The 19,480-nt window shown below is 26.6% G+C and overlaps 1 protein-coding gene across 1 annotated transcript; it reads right to left on the bottom strand.

Moving 5' to 3' along the window:
- Positions 1-1,272: 1,272 nt before the first annotated feature.
- Positions 1,273-17,996, bottom strand: LOC124424963 (pyrokinin-1 receptor-like). Its single transcript, XM_046964637.1, has 3 exons — positions 16,621-17,996; positions 3,864-4,090; positions 1,273-2,708 (listed from the first exon to the last, which is right to left on the bottom strand). Exons 1-3 carry the CDS (start codon positions 17,471-17,473, stop codon positions 2,118-2,120), a joined length of 1,671 nt encoding a protein of 556 aa, XP_046820593.1. The 5' UTR covers positions 17,474-17,996; the 3' UTR covers positions 1,273-2,117.
- Positions 17,997-19,480: the final 1,484 nt, after the last annotated feature.

The raw sequence follows: 19,480 nt of genomic DNA, 5'->3' as shown, positions 1-19,480 counted from the left end.
TTTTCTTTCTTCTTTTCTTTTCTTTTCTTTTCTTTTCTTTCTTTTCTTTTTTCTTTTTTATTTTTCTAATATAAAACAATCATTTAATTAAATTCGTGCACGTTCAATATCACCGTATATTCGTATCTTTCGTTATATTTCTGATATACAAACAAACTTTGTTGTATTTAATATAGAAAATAATTCCAAATCTCTATATATCATTGTTTTCTTAAAAGGTAAATGTTACTCATTTTACTAAGTGTATTTTTACAAGTTCAATATGTAACCTCCAGTGCTTTAAGTAAGTAAACGGTGCCTGATTGAAATGAATTATTTTATACAAAAAAAAAAAATAAATAAATAATAACAAATCAACGTTCCTGGATTTGATCGTTTCTATTATAAATTCAGAAAAAATTTTTTTGATGTTTGTTTCCATCAGGCATCGTACGACAATCTCCTATACATATGTCACAATGTTTCGAACCTTTATTGTCATTGAATATATACATATATATGACCTATAGAGAAAGAGTACCACAAGAATAATGCTTTTATTCATTTATTAAACATGCCTTTATTAGTCCTTTCGTTATGAATTTTTTTAATATTCACGTATAGAAAGAATTTTTATATATTTTTTAGTTTCACGCGAAATAAATATGTTTTTTTTCAGTCTTATATATAAAAAAAAAAAAAAAAAAAAAATAATAATAATAATAATAATAATCTCGAAGCTCATTATTACATGTTAGAGTTTTTCATTTTAATCACAAGAATAGAGATTTATTTTTCCTTTTTTTTTTTCGTTTTTTTCTTTCTTTCTTTCTTCTATGACACTATGATCTTTGTATAATATAATCGACTTGTTCTTAGTATTATATGGTGTAATGTTAGTAAGATGGTAAATGATGAACGTATTTAGTTAATTAGTTAAAAAATGTAATTAGTTAACGTAATATTTTTTTTTCCTTGACGTATTCTTTGCCTCAACCGTGTATTGTGAAAGACAATTTTCTTTTCCTTTTTCTTTTTTCTTCCTTTATTTTTTTTTCACACGCTAAACTATATTCAATGAAGGAAAGGAAAATGCCAGAGAATTAGAACATTTTAAAACGTACGATTATATATTTACATTAAAAATATTAATTTTTATATTATACATATCCTTAGATTCTTAGTTGACATTAATTTTATAAAAATTATTTTCTTTCATGATTATTTACAATATACGAATAAAAATAGTAGAAAGAGATAGATAGATAAATAGATAGATAGATAGATAGATAGAGAGAGAGAGAGAGAGAGAGAGAGAGAGAGAGAGAGAGAGAGAGAAATCATTTTTATTGACAAGAAAAAAAAATTATTTATGAAAAATCTTCGTAAACTAATGTTATACTACGTGTATACATTTATAATATAATGTATGATTTATAAAAATAATAACATATCCATGTTGAGCTTTAAATGTGAATATAGAAATTAGAACGAACGTAAAGAAAAATACGAAAGGTGCTTTAAAGCTGATCAATTTTCTTTCCTTAGCTATTAAAAAAAAATATATATATATTATAATTTTGTGCAGGTTGCGTTCACTCTCCTTTATTCAAAAATTACAGATGTTGCACTTGATATCGTGTTCATAGTTCGAGAATTCTCAATTTTTGGAGCGATGATGCATTTATTGAATATTGAAATATTGAATATTGAAACTAAAGTTCATTACAAATCATATCTCAAATGTTATTAATTAACGTTAATGATTTTCTCGATAATATTGTTTTATTTTTATCTTTATATTATATTCCTACACCTAATGATAAATCTTTATCACGTATTTTCTAACTATCACAGCGAGTAATTGTCATTCCAAGAATTTTTGCTTTTACAGAATTTCTTTAGGAAACATTCACAAGATTAATTTATTATCAGTGATTTTAATTATATTATTATTATTATTAGATTTAAAATTGACATTATACCGATTGAAGTTTATTATTTTTCTCAAGTCTTCTTTTAGAGAACAAAATTATAGAGATACTTATTTGCAGGGTTTCATTATTAATGTTCTATACGTATTGAGAATTTGTAGTCGGGAAATGAACGTGAATTTTTATTGAACGCGTATTTACATTCTACGATCCATGCTCGTTGCCCTCGCGTATATTCCACAAGGTCATTGAAAATTCGCACTGGTGATTGTCATTGAAAACATTCGATGCGTTGTCGTCACGTGACAATGAATAATTTGACCTTCGACGTGTAAATTTTAAATGTTTCAAACCAGGCAGCCATTTAAAAAAACGTCGCCATTTGTTTTCTGGACCATCGACTTTTGTGACCTTAAGAATTGTATATCTCATTGATTCAGATCGTCTAAGTTCGCTATTAGATCGATCATCGTTCGATTTATTCTCAGAGGAAGAACATTTTTCTTCTATTCTAATCATTTTCGAATTTTTCGTTCCTCGTTTCGTCTTCTCGTTCACGTACAACTCCGTTGTTTGTTCCGATGGCTTTTCTAAGATGGCCGATGATTGAAAAGAACGACGTGGACTATCATCCCGTGCCGAATTTCCAGAACACTCGGTACTATCCTGCACCATGCCTGTTCCTGTTGTTGCTATCTTAGAACCTATTGTCCTTTGTTGCGAACGGGATAGATTCGAGTAAAAACGCTGATTTTGTCTAAGAGTAGACATCCTGCAGCTCTTCGATAACGTTTCCTGTTGGAGAACGAAATTTTTATATTATTTTATTTTTCATAAGACTCGTAGATCTATTTGAAATTATTGGAAATGCGATAAATAATATTACGATGTATCATATTATGTTCTAATGAAATTCTAATAGAAGAATATAATAGTATCTAATTCAAGAAAAATAAAATCTGACAAGATTTAATAATGTGATCGAATTGTTAAGAAATAATGAACATTCTTTAACGAACTTTCTCATATTCTGAATTGATCAATATTTAATTAAAGTTCCATGTAATCGAGTTTATCTCTGGTACGTTGTATATCTCTTCGCAACATTCACATATTTGAGTTTCGATATAGACAGAAAGTTTCCAATAATTCTATTCGGTAAATAACGTATATATATTTCCATAAATCGTTTTCATAAATCGCGTGTAAACCATAAAATTCTATCGATATATGTATAGAATAGAAGTTATTGAAAGAAAACAAGAGAAAAGTTTTATTGATCCGTCAGAGTTGAATGAATATAAATCATATGTGCGGATTATTGTCAGAACTTTCTTCAGGCTTTATATAATATATCCGTAAATTCGATATTCCGATTTACAAGTTATCCATTCAAATTACGAACAATATCTTGATAGATTAAACTGTTAAAAATATCGACAACCATTCGATTACGATTATCGTGTTTTATTTGAACAATTGGAACGGTGTATAAAATCGCGCTTTTTTTTTCTTTCCTTTTACTTCTTTATCTTCATGAAACAACTTACATCACTTTTATTCCCGTAAAATCCTAGACCATACATCATCCAACTTAAAGTAAAAGAAACTTTATTCTAATGAAAAAGTATGCCGATATAAGAATCGTTTAGCCGTCTACATTTCCTCCCCCTCCTCTCTTTTCTCTCTCTCTCTCTCTCTCTCTCTCTCTCTCTCTCTTTCTGTCTTGCTTTGTTCAATTCATTTTTCTCTTACTTCGTACTTTCGTACTTTTTATTACGATCTATTTGGAAAAACAGTCAAGCAACTTAAAAACTTTGTAACAATGTAACTTTGATTATTACGAAATTCAATTCAATTTTATTTGATATGATCGATCATTCAAGATGGCTAGCGAAATAAAAAGAGAAATAAACCAATGAACGATTTTGCGATGATTCTTTTACTCACCATGAAAGCCGTTCGAAATTTATTCGACATGATGTTATAAAGAATCGGATTGATAGTTGTGGAGACGTAATACAGGACTCCAGACACGTAGGTCATCAATAGATAAAGAGACTCTATCCATTTACTATAAGATGTGAAATGATCCTCGCTGTTGGTACCATAAATGGCGATCAATCGTTGAACGTGAAATGGCGCCCAGCAGATGAAGAATGCGACGACAACCGCAACTAAAATCATGCAAAAGGATGCACTCATATAAAATATATATCAATTTTCTTTTTGAGAAGATAAATTTTAATTTTTCTTTTTGATTCTTTTTTTTATTTATTTTTTTTTTTTTTATAATAAGAAATCATTATTTGGAATTTATGGGAAAATATCATACGTCGAGTCTTTCGATTTGTTAATTATTTGACGTATAAAATGAAACTCTCAGTGTTTAAAAAAATAATATTATTCACTATCTAAATGAATTTAATTGACGTAAAACTCTCGTAGTTTAAGAAACAAGTCAATATTTATAATGACATACGACATATCTGACACCTTTGGCATACGTCTCTATATGTCAAAGGATTAATAAACAAAATATTTCAGTTTTTTCTCTAATATTAAATTCCAAACGATTCTATTAAATCACTAACTCGTGGAGAATATTCGATTATGTGTGATCAATAAATCAAGTGTGTAATTCAAAACATAGTTCCATATTGTTATTCATCTCAACGAAATTATAATGAATTACGAAATCTCTTAAGTTATTCTATTGATATTGATGTAAATGAATGATTTTTCACAAATAAGTTAGAACGATGTGTAAACAAGATTAAATTAATAATATTACGTATCAAGCGCCAAAGAAAATTGTTAAGGTAAGTATAAAACTTGTTTGTTTCTAACAAAAGTATTTCACAATTTTTTCAAGTTAATTATTTTTTTGTCGAATTTTTTTGAAATATATAATTGTATTATATCTGAATATAATTAAATATAATTACACAGCTATTTAAATATAGAAATAATACCAAAGACACATTACTAATGAATATATCTTATCTGTGAAGTATTAATATAGGAGTTAGTAATTGTAAAAGTAGTTTAAATTAAAAAAAAAAAAATGAAAATTAACAATTATCAAAAGTAACAAAACAAGTAAGAGATTAAATTTTATCAAATTGTCGACTTAAACTACTTTCTGAATGACGATGATATAGTATTTTATTATCATCATCAATGTAAAAATAGATAGGAAAGTAGTAGATTTTTTAAGTGAATTTGCATTTTGATACGAACAAAGAAAAAGAAAAACAACGGGATAAAGAAGTCAACAACATGGAGAACATCACGATAGTTGTGATGTAGCTACTACAACTTACTTTATGAGTTTTGATGAGTAATTCGCGAATTATTCATTGCTGTTTTCATAAACGTTGCCGTCAACATTTTTTAGAATTTAATAAGAAATTCTTACCACGATCGTTCTTCCCTTTTTTCATTCGTTATACGGCTTCCTTTACGCCGGTCAGTCGAATACCAGACAAATCAAGGCTAAACTTCCCTTTGACCTTATCTCACCTTTGCACTCTCTCCTCCTTTTCCAAACAATGCTCACATTTCCGATATGGAAATCAAGCTCTCGGTTTAATTCCACTTGTTCTACTTTTACGATTACAACCGATAAGAGATTGAACTTTTTATTTTTATTTTATTTATTACATTTATCTGTTTGTTGTTCTTTCCTTTTAATTGTCATTTAATGGAAAATAATACGTCGATATTTTAACATAGAAATAAAATGGGATAGAAATATTGGACATCTTTCAATACTTTTTCGATGAATCTTTGTATAAAAATTAAACCGATAGTTTCTCTCGATTTTTAATGACAATCAATATTGTCGAATAAATCAATATTTGTTTCTTAATGAATTTTTCAACAATAATGAGATACTTACTAATGAGATACTACTAACAAAGATTTTATTTGTTTGTACGTTTTTAATTAATTTCCATTTAATAATATTATGTTATTTTATTTCAATGGTTATTAATAATCGATTCTTCTTGGATAATATCTTTGGATTTTAATAAATTTATTTAATGTTAATAAGCTACTAGATTTATTCAATTTTATTAATATTTATTCATTAACTATAACAAAATTTATAACTTATTTATTAAATATCTTTTTGTAACATATTCTTATTACTTTTATAATGACGTTCTTATAATTTCTTCAATAACAACAACAAATACTATACAAATTAATAAATAATATTCTATACGTAATAAAAGAATTATTAAAGTTGTTAATAATTCTTATTAACAAATAATTCTTACTAAGTTGTAAATAATATTTATTAACAAAAAATAATATAACTTCGAATGTAGAATATAGATGAAATCTACTTTTTTTTTAATCTCAAATTTTGTGGGATGAGATTGTTTTTATCGACAAGCAAGTAACATTGTAGAGAAATAAATCCATATGATTCGAAAGAAAGGAAAAAGAAAAAAAAATAACGAAATGAAAAACGCAGTATATAAAGTACATATTTAGAGTTTTAATTTAAATTCGTCGCGATTTCGACGTATCTTGTGACAGGATAATAAAATCGAGAGAAAGAGGAAGAAAGATTTTCGTGTTCTATTTGTTTCTACCATGATTCCGATCGATCGTCGCAGCTTTTATTGTCAAAATAATCCAATTGGGATTATTTGAGATTATTTTATATACATTGGGATTATTTTCAAATGGATCGAAGGAAAAAACGTGATGTTCGTTGTTATGATTTTTTTTTTTTTCTTTTTAATCCGTATTCTCCATACTCTCTATATCAATATTCTTACATTAGTATTTAACATCATCGAATTTATGCATATTGCGATTAATTCAACTTTTTTCTGCTTCTTTTCCTCGAAATATGGATGGTTATTTTTTTTAATTGTTTCTCATTGAAAACATTTTTGAAATGTTTTTGATTGAAAACATTTTTATAAATAAGTGGAACCGTCAATCGCGCAAGAAAAAATGTAAGTAAAAAATGTAAATGTAATTGTGTTATGTTACATAAATGTTGGAAAAAATATATGCAATATTAATTATTAAAAATATATATAAATATTATATATAGTATATAAAATATATATATAATATATAATAATATATTATTAAAATATATACTATATGCTCTCTAATACAAGTACATAGTAGTATTTACTTTATAATAGTATATGCACTTGCGAGAAAAAATATAATCGTGAATATGTAGTCCACCTTGAATCATTCATCTCTTTCCTTTCAAATATTTTTCTAACGTCAATAAAAAAAAAAAAGAAAGAAGATATGGCTCGTTACAATTGTGTGTATCACCAGATATTTTTTCAAAGTACCTCACGAATTAAACATTTTGCACTATTGTACCTTAATAGTTTTTTTATTTAGAATGACACGGAATCAATTTATACAAAAAAAAGACATTGTAGAGTCCCATTTAAAAAAACAAATCGCACTACACGATGATAGAGCTTCATAACCAATATAAAATTTTTTTCTACAATTTTTTCCTATCGTCTATAGTTATTAGTCAACTCAAATTATATACAGGGTGTCTCAGATTTTAATGGCCAAACTTTGTCAATATATTTCATAATTCTAAATAATAAAAAATGTTAATGATCCTAACAAATCATGCAGTAGAACATTTAAAAATGGAAGACAGTTTTATTTTTTACGTGATAAATTCAAGAGATTATTTTCAGCGCGTAAAAAAGAAAAGGTCAACAACAGTCATCTCGCGATTCTTGTGAACGAAGATTGACGAAAAAGTTACACAGAGAAGAAGAAGAAAAAAATGAAATTATAGGACAGAGCATTCTTCGTGACTAGAATATCCATGTATTTGATAAGAGCTGTATCTATATCATTTATATTCGTGTTATAACATTTTTTTGTCGCCAACTGCTGTTTTCGGCTGCTTCACTCAACAAAATGATATAATTTATTCTAAAGCTCGGCCGTCAAGAACTTCCAAGATATGTGTTCCTATACACATGCGCATAATATTACCGGGTTTTTTTTCCATTCTCTTAAAAAAAAAAAAGAATTTTATATACTAACGCTAAAGTATACTAGCAAGGACTTTGTGCAGAATAATATGATTATTTTTCGAAGGAGAGTTGTAAAAACAAAGACAGAGTATTTTATATTTAAAAATATATAATATGCACGTTGCATGATAAATCATATTTTACATACAATTAGCTACAACTAAATGTTCACGTAATAGATTTTATTAAAAATTAAATCTCGGAGGAAAAAATTATATTTTATATTTTCATCTTATTTTTTTCATAAGAAATCACCTCATTTGTCACGTTATTGGCCCAGACACTGTATAAAAAATCGTGAATAAAATTAAACGAATTATAAATTTTACATATCATTATAAATAATTCAACACAAATAACAAATTAATAAATAGGGAATCTTTACTATGCATTTTTGATTTCTCTCTCCCTCTCTCTCTCTCTCTCTCTCTCTCTCTTTCTATTTCTTTTTCTCTTTCTCTCTCTTTGTTACTCTTCTTTTGATAATCATAGAGTAAAAAATATTAAAAACGTAAAAAAAAATATTTATTCGCTCATCTCTTTCAGGAGAGTTTCAGAATTCATTAATCCCTAAAAAATTTCAAAATTGTCGTTATCTTGCTACTAGATATGAAAAAGTTTGATTTCCACCCCTTTTTTTGCATCGGCCATTCATTGTCACAGACCTTATAGTAAACCAATTCTATTGAATTACATTATTTAAATCCATTCTCATAACTAAATAGGTACAACAAGTTACGCAAATCGATGCTTCGAATTATATTTACGTAATATGTAAGAATATCTGTTCATATTTTTAAAAGAATATCTATATCGAAAACATTAGGACGGCTTTTCCCATTTCCATTTTACGCAACAATAACAATGATTGCGTTCAACGATTTTATTTAGAGAAAATGTAGAAGAAAATGCATAAAAAAAAAATAAACTAAGAAACAAAGAGATTCCACTTGAACACATTTGCGTTTACTGATTGAATTCCGATAAGATTCACATTTTCCCTATTTATCCTGACACTTTTAACTATCAGCTCTATATTTTTCGAGAGATAAAAAGAGATACAGACAGACAGAAAGAGAGAGAGAGAGAGAGAGAGAGAGAGAGAGAGAGAGAGAGAGAGAGAGAGAGAGAGAGAGAGAGAGAAAGAGAGAGGTAAAGGGAAAGAGAGAGGGAGAGAATTCATAAACATTATATATAAACATACAAATAAATATATATAAAATATTTATACACATATAAATCATATATTAATATAAATATTTATTAAAAATATTCATAACATATGACAAATAGGAATCGACTAATCCCAGGTAGAAAAAAAAATATATTACAAGTTTCGGTTGTAATGTTTTGTCAAATTAAATCGTCGCGAGTAACGCCTCGGCGTAATTATAATGGTAAGCTAATTAAAACAATAACGCCTTCCCGTTAATGCTAATTAACTAGGCACGCTAAATAGAAATTTCTTAACAGCAAAACTTTAATGCTTCTCAACAAGTTCGAAATGTGATGAGGAAAGAAAAAAAAATGCATCAATTATTTACACGTAAATTCCTTTTAACGCGAATTCGATGATTCGCTGAATATTATGTACCAAACCTACAGATTATTCGATATTACATATTCGATATTACATAGATATTAACATGTAGATATTTGATGAATATGTATATAATAATCTGTAGGAGAAATCAAAAATTTCTTTCGGAAAAATTCTCACGTTGCTCGATTGAAATGTTAGCATTTAATTAAATAGGAAATTATGAACAAAATTTTCGATAATAATTATTTTCTATTGATTGAAATTAGATCTTTAGTACGTATAAATGATAGTAATGAATTAAGATATTGATACTTTTTCAATAAAATATTACATAGTATTATTAGTAAGTTATATATTATATAGTTTATTAATAAAAATTATATATATATATTATTTTTTTGATATATATTTTTTATATTTTATTATTTATAAAATTGTTCTTTTTATTATCTTAGAAATATTTATCTTATAACTTGAGATAAATATTTGTTTCGATTGATATCCAAATATTCAAATAACCTAATATTTTTGAGTTTATGATTTTAATAGAGAATTTTTTCAACTATACTCTTATATATTTTTTGTATAAAGCGAGAATATATACTGTCAAGTATACGCAGTATTTGTCGTATCTCACGAGGATGATTTCACTACCACCGCTGTTATCATTGTCAGTATTATCTGGAAAATTTATATTTTTAGAGTTTTCATTTAGTATATCATTGCCATAAATGCCACTTGTATTATGACATTCCGCAAACATTTAATAAATTACTTTTATTTTGTCTTACTTCATCATTTATAGTTAATAATAATTTATCAGATATTTAAATCATATAGTTGTTTGAATATGTAATTTATTATAAATTGAAAAATGTTCTTTTGATTACCTTCATAACCATTCAAGGTGTAACAATGATTTTGTAATTATTGAACTTTTTTTACTATTTAATAAAAGCATTCATATATAAACATGATATAAAAAATAAAAAATAATACTCTACTTCTATTTGATAATAATACACAATGAAAATGTTTCATTTATTTACTAACGAAGAACATCAACTTTTATTATACTATTTTATATATGTTAAATGTAAATATTAAATATAAATATTGAAACATAACGATATTATCGTCAACCGAGAAAATGAAAGAAAAGAGAGTCAGACCTTTCAAACAAAAAATGACGTTAAAATTAAAGAAAAATGAAAGTCTCAATTTTCTATATTTTCTTTTTTCTTTTTAATTTTTAATTTTTTTTTCCAATAAATAAAATTAATTAATTTGAAATTGTTCTTGGACGTTCGAATCGGACGAGAAATAAATTAAAAAGGAACAACAATAAATGAGAAAATGAAAAAGATAAATAAAATAAAATTCATGATATTGCCATTCATTTTTTTCAGTAATTACTAAGACGATTTTTTTTCCTTATCACAAAACAATTAAATATCACGGATTTATTAACATACATATATATTAAAAAAATGAATGAGATCTTTGATGCATTTATCGATTTCGAGATCGTTAATTTTTTTGTTACATACAACTATATAATTACTTTTGCAATGAAAAAATATTTCTATTGTCCTTTTTTTTGATAACAGTGATTATATCTTTCTTTATAAACACATTAATCTATTCAGTAGAGAAATGATCGGTGAATACAAATGTACGAAATTTATTTTAATTAAAAATAAAATGTTACGAAAGAAGACGGAAATTTTTGGTGAATTATTCAATTATAAAAAGAATCGATAAGTAAACTTTTTTAGTAAGAGTAAAAAACAAATGATTTATTTTTTTCTTTTTTTTTATCATAAAAGCATTTAAAATTTTCATAATTGATTAATTCATTTTCTCCATTTAACGGGTTAATATTCTAGAAAGACAGTTTTAATCTTCTTTAACCAGTATTGAAATTTAAAAAAAAAACAATTGTTTAAAACCTATATAATTAAATTTTTTCTTAATCTGTAAAAAAAAACAAATTTGTTCGTATAATAGTTTGTAAAAAAAAGATATATTTTTTTTATACAGTATGAACCATTGATATAACTTATTCCAATCTAACTTTAATTTAGCATATATTAAATGTATAAGAAAAAAAAACAGTTTTATATAATTCCATTGAAATAAAAGAGAGATTATAAAATATAAAAAAGAATAGACTGAATGAAAAATAGTTCAATGGGAATCGTACAAATGAAAGTGTCCTTTTTAAGTGACATTAGAAAAAAAAATGTCGAGATCGATTGTTCCAGATAAAACGTTACTTTCTTTTCTTTTCTTTTTTTTTGGGTCGTCGTCCGTAGGCCTAACCCACGTACGTATAAGAACTCTAATATCAAAGGATCGACATTTCTCTTTCTTCTTTTTTTTTTCTTTTCTCTATTGTCGACATTTTTTTCTCCCCTTATCCTTTGTCAACGAAGCCTTTCTTTGAGTTTTTTGACTCGTATGAATGCCCTGTTTACAGGGAGAACAAGAAAATAAATTTGAATTGCAAAATTTAAGGTAAGACGATGTTTGACGATTATTTGAAATTTCGTGATAAGATTAGAAATTGCTGAATTTAATTTTCTATATCCTGAATTGTTTATTTGTCAAATTATATTTCTTTTCTATTGTAAAAATATATATTACATTTTATTTATGAATTGATCAATAAGTAATATTGGAATTATCGATATTTTATATATTTAACTTAATTTTTTATATATTAAATTAATCTTATCTAAGATATTAAACATCAATAGTATTTTTTATTGAAAATTCTAGCATTAGTTTTTCAGTCAACCCAATACTATACTATTATATGTATGTATGTATTATTTGTATATGATATATTCTATTATATCGTTTTTATATTTTTAGATATAAAATATTGAAAATATTGACATTATTTATTAACAAACCCAGTGCATGGAATTAAAAATAAAAATTATGCGCTCCCATAAACTTATTATATTCACTTATTTTTTATTCTTCATCATATTACTAAGAATGTATAGGAGTTTTCTAAAAATAAAATAAAAAATTTATAGAAGAAGTATTTTTAATGAACAGAATATTATTACAGTGTGCGTTTTAATTATCATATTAAATCTATCGTATAACTCTTTTTCATAACTTTTAGATCGACTAGAATATTCTCTTATCAAGAAGAAGAACGGAGGAAGTTATTTGTAAGAATTAGAAATCAATATCGATGCGTCTTCGTCCGTCATTTGACGCCATCGAATATAATACTTCTTGTTATTTTTTTTTCTTTTTCTCTTCATGACGCGGTAATTATTAATCGTAAGAGATCGCGATCATGTTAGGAAACTTTGACCGATCGATGTCGACCATTCCATAGAATATTTACTTTTCGGTGTACATATTTACGCTTCATCGACTAGAGCTACTAGGGATACCAATGTAAAAACATTAATGAAACAAAAACAACGTTCCGAGTTTTTCTTCAGAAAGGAAAAGCCATATTAATCTTTTTTAGGCACCATTCTTCCCCCTCCCTATAATAATAGGATTAACCCTTAAATGTACATGCTTGTGAAATTTCAACATATATTATATATTTAACATATACTAATATTGTATTCTGTCAACTGTATTTGATCAATCTTTAATACATCCACAAATTATAAGTTTTGAGTTCTCCATAACTATAATTTTGAATTTTAGAAAATTTCTAAAATATCATGCTTTAAATCATATTTGAAAAATATCCATATTAATATGTCTCAACGAAGACATTAATAAAAATAGAAAGAAAAAGAATATTGAGGATTTATCTTAAGAAATTCATTTCGACAAATATCAATAGTAGTTAATAATATTTGGTTGTCAAGAAATATTACCAAATATTTTTTGGCGATATTAAAATATGTTTCAAATAAATCTTAATTATCATATCCTTAGATTTCTTATAATATTGCACATGAACAGCGATGTCCAGTGGTAAGGATGATTAGTTTAAATGATTACGTCATGTAATCGAATGAAATCATGTCGATAGATTAATATAAACCCGTCATAGGATAAAGAAATAGGTTAATTTAGAAAAAGAATCTTATACATTTAATTCTTGTATTTTCATCCGTAGAAATGTCAAGTCGTAAGAGTAAATCGATCAATATTGCGAGCCTATTAATGGGTCAAACAAGTTTCTTTGTCGTTAGATACTTTTGTCACACACACACACACACACACACACACATATATATGTCTAATATAAATATGTATGAAACTTTGCTCACAATTGAATCCTATTACATGTATAAGGGCAAAAGTGGAAGAGGTGAAACCATTTAACTCTTTATCTATCTCTATCTTATTCGCTTTGACAACGAGCATATAACCGAATCAATAATTTAATCAATCAAATCTATAGCAGTGAGACCGTTGTCCTTTATGCACGCGTGTAATTATTTTTTATGAAGAAGAACTAAACGATCTTTGACCCTTCATCCTTGACCTTTAACCATCACGCGTTAATCTTCTAAAAAAAATGACTTTTCATTTAATAAATTTTTCGAATTCCAGTAGATTAATTATTTGATTAGAAATGTAAGGAACATAAAAGCAATATAAAAAAGAAATTACAATAAGAATATTCAAATTTCCATGTATTATAAATGCATTCAATGATTGTTCATAGTACAGGACAAAAAAATAAAAAAATATGTTCATTTATAATTCAGTTTAAAAAAAAAAAATCTGAAATTCCTGAGACTTGTAACATTTTTATTTTTAAATTCTTACTTTCTTTCTTCTGTTCTTTCTTTAACTACGATGTTGTTCTTTTTTCCCCATGCGAAAATAATCGAAATACGTGATATATTTAAAAATAGTTTGTATTTATGTATGTATATATATATATATATATATATATATATAAATTATATATAATATTATATATAAATTATATATATATATAAATTATATATATATAATAAATTATTTGTTGTTATAAATTGACACATTTTTTTTTGTTAACTATGTTATTTTTCACAGATTTTTTTACTGAAAAATTGGTAAGAAATATTTCCGGATTACATTTACTTGCATATTTGAAAAGAAGAGAGAAAGAAAGAAAGAAAAAGAGAGAGAGACAAAAAGTGTATAAATATCTCCCTTCCTTTCCCGGTTTACTTCAAATTCTCATAAGTTTATTTTCATTTTGTCCGCTCGTTTCGTAACTTCGAAAGCATCGATCGACGATCTAGCAATGAGTAAATTCCGGTTATGTCGACATTATTAATACAACAAAATGTGAATTTGTTTCGAATGTTACGTAATTGATTGGATTCCTTGAAGGAAATGAAATCTCAAAGTATTAAATGGACGACCAAGCCATAGAAATAATTCGTCTCGATATATCGAAATGAACTCGAGTATTACTCAAACGGTATCGATATAACACAAAAAGAATGTACGTAACACGTAAATCATGAACATTGCACACATTGATATGTCAATTTAATTTGATCAGGTGCAAATTGGAGATAGACTAAACGGTCGATTTGGAATCTGACCGTATTTAATTTAATTAAAATGATTTATATGTTAATTAAAACAAATAACAAAAGAGCAAGTAAATTTATATATTTATGTATATACGTTCAAACAATTCAAAGCAAATTCAAGCAAGATGACATCAAAATGGATTTTTAAGGAGAAAATTTATCGTCCGTAGGCGAATTAGGTTTCAAATTCTCATTAAATACCTATTTTCGATAAGTCGAATCTCAAATTTCTTTTTTTCAATTGAAACCAATGATGACGAAATTAATACGTTAACATTGAGATCGATAGATATCTAATAACTGTCAAAAGTTTTTCTAAATAAAAGATGCAAGATAACTCGTTATTATACTTTTTATATCATATATTACTCTTCTTAAGAAATATAGATATGTTTAATGTTGTCGGAAACTCAGTAAAAACAGAAAATTTTTAAAACGTTTTAAATAAAGTTCTCAAGATTGATTTCTGGTCATTGATGATTTCAACAGCATTCCACATGTTATTATAATCGTGTAGAGAGAAAGAAAGAACGGGAGAAAGAGAGAGAGAGAGAGAGAGAGAGAGAGAGAGATCACAGGTTTTGAATAACTTAAATTTATTTTGATAGATTCATGTTAGCGTTTCAAATCGAGCTTAAAAAACATTGGATATTAAATTTTATTTTTGTTGACGAAACTGAGAGAAATCTTATCTTTTCGACCTTAGTAAACGACAAGCTAATCTTATAAAGCAATTGACAAATTCATTTATTGCTTTCGAAATATGTAAAAAAAGCAAAAAACGAGTGCGAGTTTATTAATATATAATTTACAAATACATCTTTTATCTATTTTTATCGATAGCTATATGTATTATAAAAAAAAAAAAAAAAAATTGAAAGATGCGGATGGAAACAAACTTTGATAATATGAAAATGATCGAATTGAATTGAGACAATTTAAAAACATTTGTAATGAAGCAAGAATCATGATAAGAATACGTCTATAAATATTTTTGTGATAATAAATTCTTACAAAAATAAAATGGGACGTTTTTTCTCATTCCTTTTTACACAATATTACTACAGTATTTATCATTAGCCGTGTTTCGTAAATATGAATGAGATTCAAGAAGTAGAAAATTTAGCTTCATAATTAAAAACAAAATTAAAACTCTATAACGTCATGTAACTTTCAAAACATTTATATGCATTTTTAAAGATCTTATTTAATTTGTTTACTAAAAAATTAATTTTTTAGTCATATTCAAAGATTAATTTGCTAATTATATGTGAAATTTATAGTATAATTATATTATTCTTTTTGTTCATCTAGAATAAATTGTATAACGTAAAATTTATAATGCAACTATTTATTGTATACTATAAATGTTATACAATTTTATTCTCTTATAAGTTTAACATTATTTATAAATAAATAAATATATATATATATATATACATACATATTATTTTTATTATATTTTTATATATATTTTTATTAAAGAGAAAAAAGAAAAATATTTTGGTTATAAAAGAATTAAGAAATTAAAGTCGAATCAAGAAATAAAATGAACAAAAGGAAAGACTTACCGAGCATCTTAAGAACTTTCCTGGAATTTTTCCCAGGATAATGCCTGCAGCTTCTTTGTGACTCTCCATTTCCAGGTTTTCTCCTCATCATGTTCGATTTTCTTAACTTGAGACCAATAAGAATATATAGGACAGTGATAAGGCTCATGGGTACGATAAAGAAGAGGAAAGTCGACATCTCGAAGGAATGTTTTATTATAATTCGTTTCACCGTACACATAACTATCTCTTGTTTTGATCCATGACGAACAACACCAAATTGTAAGGCTTGAGGTAACGCGAAGGATAATGCAACCAACCAAATTACGAGGATTAATTTAACAGCACGTGATAACTTTGACATAGTCTGTGATAGAAATGGATGACAAATAGCAACGTATCTTTCGACAGTGAACGCCGTGATAGTTAATACCGAGGCATTTGTCGATGTTTCTGCGGCCAAGCCACGTATAACACAAAATCCTTCGCCAAAAATATAGGAATACTTGCACCATACCAAATAAATTTCAGCAGGTAAACCCGATATTAGAAGCAACAAGTCCGACACGGCTAAACTAAAGAGATAATAATTCGTTGCTGTGTGCATCGACTTGTTGCGTGCAATCACTATACATGTACTTATATTACCGATCGTACCAGTAATGAATATTGATACATAGATTATTGTGACAGGTATCACTATGTACAAAGAATCCCTTCGAGCTACCATCGAATAATTCTCTTCGGTTAGTATCGAAGTTGTATGATTATGATAACACGATTCACAATTCAATTGCGGAAGAACATTTTCTTTCAGCGTCGAGTAAACCGAACTCGTTGGCTCTATTAAATTCGCTGACAGAGTACTCTCCATCGTTATTTCTCTCGTTCCTATTGGCTATCATACCATTAAAATCGAATTCCTTTTTCTTTCTGGTTTCTCTTTCGAGAACATTCTTTGATTGTTTTTTTACTCTCCGCTTTCTTTTTTTTTCCTTTCTTTCTTTTTTCTTTCTTATGAAAATTTTAAGTAGATTACGAGAAACGTTTAATTCTCCTCATTATTTCATTCAATTGTGAAGTCAAACATAATTTTTCTGCAAAGTAATTGGAATTTATTCGTTTAAGATCATATAAAAACTGAGAGGACTCCTCTGTTATTTTTCTTCTATTTCCTTTTAATTGATCTTGCACACACGTAATCGTCAAATATACGTAGGATAGGTACAAAAAAAAAAGAATTTAACTTATTTGCGTTCGAATTGATTTTGATACCCATGTAATCCTGAATAACACACGAAAAAATAAAGGACTATGAGTCTATTCGAAACATTTTTATCTTCTTCTTCTTCTTCTTCTTCCTTTTGTTCCACTTTAAATTTAAACAACAACCAATACGAAAATAAAATAAAAATAAAGAGAGGAAATGAAGGATGATTTCTTTCTTTTCTTTTTGTTTCTCTACAAATTTCTTCAATTTTAAAGTATACTCGAACAGAATAAAAAATAAGAAAAGATAAAGTTCAAAAAAAAATTGAATGAATTTACTTTTTCCTCTTCTTCTTTTTTCTTCTTCTTCTTCTTCTTTTTTACAATTTAATTTCGTACACACGTGATTCTCGAAGGGATACGCGTAGAAATAAGAGAAAGAGAGAAAAAATATGACCGTTTTATCGCACACGAGCCGTCACGGTTGCCGCACGAATCGCGACTGCGATGCGAAACAGCCGCGAAGAGGAAGAAACCGGCCGGCACTCTCTGCGTCGTCTCTGACCATCCGTTCAGGCCGTCGTCCTCACGAATCGACTTTTCCTTTATTCTAAATAAATTAAATTTCGTCGTTACCATTGTTGTCTTCTCTCGTTTATTTATTTTTTTTTTGTGTTTACAATAACTCCCCACAAAACAGGACAGGGAACTTTTTTTTTGTGATCTTCAATCTTTAAAAAGGAATTTTCTTTTTACGAGAGCCCTTCTTTGAGAGAAATTGATTTATTGGCAAATTTTCAGGAAGGATCTCAAAAATTTTTGGACCTTTTCGCAGTTAAATAATGAAATTTTGGAGATAGTATTGTGTAAATGTGTTGGCTAAAATAAATTGACATCTTGTAGATTGGATTTTATGCATTGAGACGGCTATGATACGCGGTATTTACATATATGTATATATGAATTTAAGTAGACAGATTGAAGATAAAAACAATATATCTTTAGGATAGAGAGAGAGAGAGAGAGAAAGAGAAAGAGAGAAATATTGAATTGATTTATAATTAAATGGTATTATAATACCTGAGTTTACAATAAAATGACATTTATTTATGAATCAAACCAATAATTATGATATTTTTATAAAACTGTATTTTATAATGAGAAGAAATTTATTATAGGAATGAAATTTCAAATACATAAATAATGTTTTAGTTTATAAAATAATGTCTTAATCTATCATTTTCGCATGGCTATTAGATTGATTTATAATTGAGATATGTAAATAAGTAGAAATTTATTATATATATACAACGGTATGTACAAACGGTTAAAAGTAAAGAATTCATTACAATAAAATAGCACTTATTTATGATTCGACCTAATATACATACATACATACATATATATATATATATATATATAGAGAGAGAGAGAGAGAGAGAGAGAGAGAGAGAGATTTTTATTTTATAAAATTTGAAGACGAAGATATAATAGAATGCTAGAAAATATAATATATAAAGAACCCTTTTGTTGAAAACTTTCAACTGAAAGCAAGTATCGAAAGAACAAACAACAAAGAAAGTATTTAATTTCTTGCGAACTATCCCTTCTTAGTAAACTAATTTAAACTGAGAAACTAGAACGAAGTAGGAAAAAGTTCAGTTTCGACATA

This window comes from Vespa crabro, chromosome 6, assembly GCF_910589235.1.
Source record: "Vespa crabro chromosome 6, iyVesCrab1.2, whole genome shotgun sequence".
In the NCBI taxonomy this organism is placed as follows: domain Eukaryota; kingdom Metazoa; phylum Arthropoda; class Insecta; order Hymenoptera; family Vespidae; genus Vespa; species Vespa crabro.
Note: the sequence above shows the minus strand (reverse complement) of the source record. Positions and strands in the feature narration are given on the sequence as shown.

Bases quoted from the DNA above. Each gene is read 5' to 3' on its own strand.
- LOC124424963 (XM_046964637.1), bottom strand. From the start codon at position 17,473: ATGGAGAGTACTCTGTCAGCGAATTTAATAGAGCCAACGAGTTCGGTT. The intron at 4,091-16,620 runs GTAAGTCTTTCC...GCATGATTTTAG, and splicing joins GAAAGTTCTTAAGATGCTCG to TTGCGGTTGTCGTCGCATTC. The intron at 2,709-3,863 runs GTGAGTAAAAGA...GTTCTCCAACAG, and splicing joins AATTTCGAACGGCTTTCATG to GAAACGTTATCGAAGAGCTG.